Source organism: Rutidosis leptorrhynchoides, chromosome 1, assembly GCF_046630445.1.
Source record: "Rutidosis leptorrhynchoides isolate AG116_Rl617_1_P2 chromosome 1, CSIRO_AGI_Rlap_v1, whole genome shotgun sequence".
Lineage (NCBI taxonomy): Eukaryota > Viridiplantae > Streptophyta > Magnoliopsida > Asterales > Asteraceae > Rutidosis > Rutidosis leptorrhynchoides.
In genome coordinates this window covers 587,587,857-587,594,387 of record NC_092333.1, presented here as the reverse complement: position 1 = coordinate 587,594,387, position 6,531 = coordinate 587,587,857, and the positions used below count along the sequence as shown (strand labels likewise).

Below are 6,531 nucleotides of genomic sequence, written 5' to 3'. Positions count from 1 at the left end.
TTCTTCTAAGTTAAACTCAAATCGCTAGTTTGAAAATTCTTTTTTACAAAGTAATCTTCAAATTGTACTTCAAATTGTAGAGAACGTCATTAAATTTAAGTATACAACCTCAATACTTTAGGAATAATAGTTTTTGAAGATAAACAATCACTAAAGTACACTTATAATATAATTAGTTTTCGAAAAAATTCAAAACCCTTTTGAGTTGTAATTCTAAATTCGTCACTATTATGCTGCGAGTTATAATGAAATGACTAGGAATCTATAGCCATTTCTTAGCCAATTTGAACTCTATATAGCCATCTTTAAAAAAATTTATCGAATAAACAATGAAAATTTTTATAATAGGACAACTAAAATTAGTAACTTTGACACCATTAACCTAGAACGGGAGGATGGAGTAACATTTGAAAATCTTGAAGTTAGAATATCAAACTTAATGATGGTTTAAACTTTTTTCCCATTTGGCAGGTAATGTTCATAAAAAAATTAAAATAAAATAAAAATGTTAAAACAAAAACATGCAAGTATGCAACCATGACAGGGATAGGGACACTTGAAACCTAAATCCTCTTTCAACAATTCATATTCATAATATTGCAAAAAGAAAAGGTCTAGCCCAAGTGGTCTACCAAAACCACTCTAGGGCCTGTTTATCTTTTTTTTTTTTCTATTAAGTCATGTTATCTATATAGATGAATATATGGATGTAGATGACTATATCAAATAATCTATTTCTAATAAAATGATGTTTACTTTTTTTAACCAAATGAGATAACTTAATCGAGTAAATGACAACTTTACCCTACATCCCTACCAACTGTCATTAATAAAAGACAACATAGCTTCATGAGAAAGTATGAAGAGTATCACTGTAAAAAAGGATAAATGAACGCAACCATTAGTGATGGACTAATGGCAGCACAACCATTGATATGGAGCAGAGGAACGGAGAGGCTGACCACTCATACAGGGAAGAAGCACAAGATAGTAGAGATGGATTATCATCACCTGAGATGTCAACTTGCGAATGCATTTATTTCACTAACCCTAACCCCAAAATACATCCTTCTACTCTTTTGGCCAAATTTGAAGATCCATGTCGGTTGAATCTGATATGGTAAAATTCAATTTTGAATAACAAAATTAAAACTTTTATTGTTAATTTGTATAAAGGAAAAAAAAAACGAACATTGAAGTTTTGTTAAGTTTAGGGGTTTTATTTTTTAAGAAAGAAAACGAAAGAAAAGAAAGATGAGGGTAAAGGGGAAATGAAATGCTGAATGTGGAGTAGTGTGGTTTTTGGGGTGAGCCATACTCCTCTTTGGTCAGTTTTGATTAATCAAAAAGGCCCAAGTAAACAGGAAAAAAAACTGACCTAATAATTCCTGCAACCAATTAATCCTATTAAGTTCTAAGTAAACAGGCCCTACATGTATCCATAAAAACATGTTGGTCATGACTCATTAGTCATGACAATGTTTACGATTTTAAAAGAAAACATGTACTCTCTATTTCGGAAACCCCTTTCTCATCCCGATAGGGTAGAAAGGGTCTTTTGATAGTATTTTCGGTGAAATTGTAGATGAGATACAATGGCACGAAAGAATAAAGTTTCAAACAACATAAGACGCTCAATCTCAGTATTTAGACAGTTTTAGTCTGCATTCCTGGAACATGGAATAAACTGTATCGAAGAAATAAGACATCAACTTTAAAAATGCCGTAATCCAGGAAACATGGAGTACATCCTAGATAATTATGAATATGACGCAGTCATTGTTCTAGCTCCCCAATGTAGAAAATGTCAATCATATCAAATACTCGGGTTGCATGCTGCGGCCTGAAACATAAACATAAATAAATAAATAACACCTCTAAACAAAACCACAGCAAGAACCTGCAATGCTTATTGCTTAGTTTTGTCCTAAAACTTAAAAAAAAAAAAAAAGGAAAAATGAAAGAAACAAAAAAAAGCAGTTTCAAGCAGATGTAGTAACCCAAATTGCCAGCCAAAACAAAGGCGGAGGCTGCTTGTAACCAGGGGCGGTACTTTGTGAGGACAAAGGGGGGTACCCGCCCCGGCTCGATTTCGAAAAAATAAAATCACCAAAATTTTATTTTTTTTACTAAAAATTAAGTTTTTTTAGTGTTTATTTCATTAGTTTCGCACCATCTCATATTGGGTTCAAGTTCCGCCACTGCTTGTAGCACTAAGACCATTTTTAATGGTGACGGGCAAAAGTGGCGTGTTGAGGGGTGGGGTGCTTGACAAGTGTGTTGGTAAACATGGAAATAATGGGGTAGCGTTTTGGGTAATGTGTTAAAATATGATTGGAAATTGGGTGTTAAAGGGATATAAAAAATATTTAAAAAAGCAAAAAACAGAAAGTGGACCAATCAGCATAGCCACATCCTTAACACGCCAAAGATAAGCTCCGTGCCACCAAGGAGCACGCCTGATCCATGTGCCACAAGCACGCCCCACTAGAGGCGTGTTGGGTCCAAAATGGGGGTGAGCACGTTGCGTTATATATGGCCTAATCATAGGCAGAATTTAACAAAATATGTATAATTTGTTATACTTACTAATCCATTAGCATAAAAGAAAGTAAGCACTTCAAGATCAGACATGCAGATTACTTCAGATAGTTATTCTTTAAAAGCACAATGAGAGCACAAAACACATCAGAACTAGAGAGCTCACCCAAAAAATCCTTCGGTCGAATCATCACCCGCATGAGCCAAAATTGCATCGCCACCAGGGTGTTCTTCTACATAAGGAGTAACATCATATACCTATGGTTTATCAAGAAATAATATGAGATGAGTTAAAGTAATTATTAATTAAACACCATAGATTTCTTTTCTTTCTATGTGAAAACAATAATAAGCTTTTTTGGCCTTTTCCCAATTTACATTTATATATAGTCAAAAATAATACTACAGAACTAAGCAATAGGTTGTATAACCTAAATGAACCTTTTCTTTAATGATGATCCAGCAATCTGTCCTCTTATTGTGCAAGGAAATTTCTGCCCTGTTGTATGTATTTACAGTCTGCCATTAAAATAAATATAGAGCAGTTAGCCCTCTACAGATAGTAAAAAGGTAGTAATTCTAATACAGACGGTTCAAAATTTTCATGTAAGGCATGGAGGGTGCATTACTAAAGTAGGAACCATAACCATATTTTCTTACAAGACTGATACACCAATAAACAGTTAACCACTGAATTTGAAGCAGATTGCTCGATCGGGATTTTTTTGGGAGTACTCATCAACTCAGGGAGTACTCTGATGTTGACCAAGTTTGACTTTGATAGAATTTTTGCCGAGTTTGACCTAGTTATGACCGAGTAATCCCGAGTTTTGACAGAGTTTGACCAACTTTGACCGTGTAATCCTAGTGGTTGGACCACGTAATCCGGAGAACTTTTTTGCCAAAAACTCCCCGAGTACTCCCTAGTCCTGCAACACTTCTCAAGTGCAGTGGGTATGTATATTTCCCGAATAATAAAAAAGCATGGCTATACCCATATAACCTGAAAAGTAGTATCTTTCTCCCGCAAGCTACAGCTAAAGCTTTAAAGCCAGAGAATCATTTGAGATCTAATGATAATTACAAATTTGCTTAACTTCTATGCTGTCGTAACTACAATAAACTAAGTACATCATCCATCAATTAGTTAAGCAAGTCAATATACATTTAACTTTCCAAGAATTACAACACACTTATATTTTTCTATGCTAGTCAATTGCTCGCTCAATAACAAAAGGTAAACTATTACAACCTTAATCTACATTCTTAAATACTCATATCTTTGGCAACCCAAGAAGAGTCAACAAAGTTTAGCATGATAACAGTATAGCATGGATCTAGTACTAGTACTTCCTCTATCTTGTACTGTCAGAAATTCAAGTGTAGTACTTTACAAAATTTGCCATTTTCAAGCTCAAAAAAGCTTAATATTCTTACACCTCAAATCATGATCTATGAAGTTCTATATATTTTTCTTAAGGAATTGAAAATTATTATTATTTTACAGCTAAAAAGTGGCTATAAAAAACACAAACTTGTGCCTTTTAATGTGCATATTAGCTCAATTCATTTCGAGTAAATGGGTGATTAAGTCCCACTGTTATCTGCAGAAAAAGGCCTATGCACAATCCCAAACATCCCTGAAACGGTAAGTAGTAGCAAATTGCCATTGTTATACAAACAGACCACACACATTGTTGTATTGTGTATCTAAATCTAAACATGCCCAAAAATCATCATAAACTTGTCTAATAATTACTACACAAAAAATTATAACTTTTTGTAAAGTGAGTACCTTACTGTTTGCATCCGAATGAATCTTGTTCTTGGTTTGATCTGCATTACACGATTTTAAAAATAATAATAAATAAATATCAGAACTTGGGATTCAAACAACATTCTAATTTAAACAACTAATACTCGAAATTAACGTTTAAATTTACGGACCTGATTTGATAAACCGAGGGACTAATAAAAGCAAACTCAATAATAAACCTAAAATTAAAGTGACAATAATCAACTCCATATCTCCTACTATTTGAGCCCTAACTCAGCTCGGTCGTAATGTGTGATGCAAAAATTGAAAGAAAATATTTCAGAAAAATAAATCTGAGGGGAGGGGGATCTTCCAGATTCACTCCAATCGCTAAATTTCCCTAATTCAAAATATTGTGTGCTTGATGGCAAATGGATGCTGTGTTTGGAATTTTGCAATATTTTCACTCTCAGTCCACTTTTACAAACTTAGAGAGTTCCAATAATAACACTTTAGTCCTCCTGCTACATCGTCATCATCACCTCAACACTTCCTTCTCACAACACTTCCTTCTCAGAATTAAACACTCTCAACAACACTTTCTTCAAAATAATTGAGATCCACATTTAACTATTCTAACTATTTCAATTAAATTAAAAATACTTTTATTATTATTATTTATTTATTTATTTATCCGATATACTAAGACCACCCCCTATCGTTAGTTACCCGCACATTACCCGTCATTACCCGTAACTAACATAGGCACGAGCTAATTACCCGCTTTAGTTACCCGCATTCACCATGGATTTAACGGAAGTTTTAAGTTTAGTTATAGGAATTGTGGGTCCAGTGGCTTTTTATTGTTGGACTTGATGCTTTATTACTTGTACGTTGTATATTAAGAGGAGTATTGTTTTAGCCATTATAGGAGTGTTTAATTATGAGTTAGTTATAGGATATTGGTGTTGATGTGGCGCTGATGTGGAAGATTAAGATGATGAATAGTTTAGTTACGATAGGGAGTGGCCGAATAAGGACTTTGATCGTCCCCTCTCAAACGACAAAAAAAAAAATTTCCACCCCCTCAAAATTTGCCCAAAATACAAATTTTCCCCAAAAATAGAGTATAAATTTTCCCCAAAATTTTAACCGGCCGTATCTTCCTGCTCGCTGCGAATTAAATTTCTACGACGTCACCGTTATATTCGAAATAATTTTACGAACACAACTAACTATACGCGAAACGGACGCTTTTTAAAAAATGCTAAATACTCCGGGCTAAACTTTTAACGAGCCGTATTTTCCCGCTCGCCGCGAGTTAAATTTTTTCGACGTCACCTATCAACTCGAAATAATTTTACGAACACAACGCAACTAACTATACGCGAAACCAACGTTTTTTAAAAAATGCTAAATATTTCGGGCTATCATTCATACATATACATACACGTATAATAAACAACTCAAATTAACTACTCGGTATATCATATCGATGGTTTCATCCCCTTTTTTACACGATGTTCCCGGCGTTAAAAACGCGCAGGCCATTAGGTATACTACGTATAAACCACGTATATCCAAACATACCCGCAGCAACACGTTTGTGATTCTGTAAATACATAACACTACGTTAAACAGGTGTATGTAACCCGAAAGGCCCCACACCAACCCGCGGGCCGAATTTTTTTCTAGTTATTAATAACATTAAAAGAATTATTAATTTTTAAATTACATTTAATTTTCAACTTAAAAATCAATCAAATAACCAAAATAAATAAATAAAAATGTAATAAAGAGACCATGGTTGTACACGTTTTGTGTGACCCACAAAAATAATAAACAATTAGCAATATCTCTAAGTCATCTTCATCATCGGTTGAGTTTAGTTAATCCCGGACCCGAACTCGATTAAGAAACCTCACCCCAAACCTGGTCCGAAATCCGTCGGGTCCCCATTTACTTACATACTATCGGGTTTCGGGTTTCCCCACGGGTGAACGGGTATACCCGATTAGTCATTCTGTATCTATTTTTCAATAAGTTACCAAATTAAAATATCGAAAAATAACTTAACGACTTCATGTTTAAAATATTATAAAATATCACATATAAAAAGTTGATTAAAAAGTTTCTAAAATACTCAAATACACAAAGTATATAAAATATCAGATCTCGAAAACTTGTTGTATATAATTATATTGAATAAAATTATACTCGTTTTCAAAACAAAT

General features: G+C 33.8%; 1 protein-coding gene across 1 annotated transcript; it reads right to left on the bottom strand.

The window, feature by feature from the left end:
* Positions 1-1,513: 1,513 nt before the first annotated feature.
* LOC139883198 (cytochrome B5-like protein) lies at positions 1,514-4,854 on the bottom strand. The gene is made up of 5 exons (XM_071867409.1): positions 4,489-4,854; positions 4,337-4,377; positions 2,983-3,060; positions 2,708-2,799; positions 1,514-1,843 (listed from the first exon to the last, which is right to left on the bottom strand). Exons 1-5 carry the CDS (start codon positions 4,565-4,567, stop codon positions 1,777-1,779), a joined length of 357 nt encoding a protein of 118 aa, XP_071723510.1. The 5' UTR covers positions 4,568-4,854; the 3' UTR covers positions 1,514-1,776.
* Between the last annotated feature and the right edge of the window lie 1,677 nt (positions 4,855-6,531).

What these genes read in the sequence shown, in the direction of transcription:
- LOC139883198 (XM_071867409.1), bottom strand. Translation starts at nt 4,567, where the DNA reads ATGGAGTTGATTATTGTCACTTTAATTTTAGGTTTATTATTGAGTTTG. An exon ending in ATTCGGATGCAAACAGTAAG is followed by an intron (nt 3,061 to 4,336) that starts GTACTCACTTTA and finishes TTTTAATGGCAG; the next exon opens with ACTGTAAATACATACAACAG. An exon ending in GGATCATCATTAAAGAAAAG is followed by an intron (nt 2,800 to 2,982) that starts GTTCATTTAGGT and finishes GATAAACCATAG; the next exon opens with GTATATGATGTTACTCCTTA.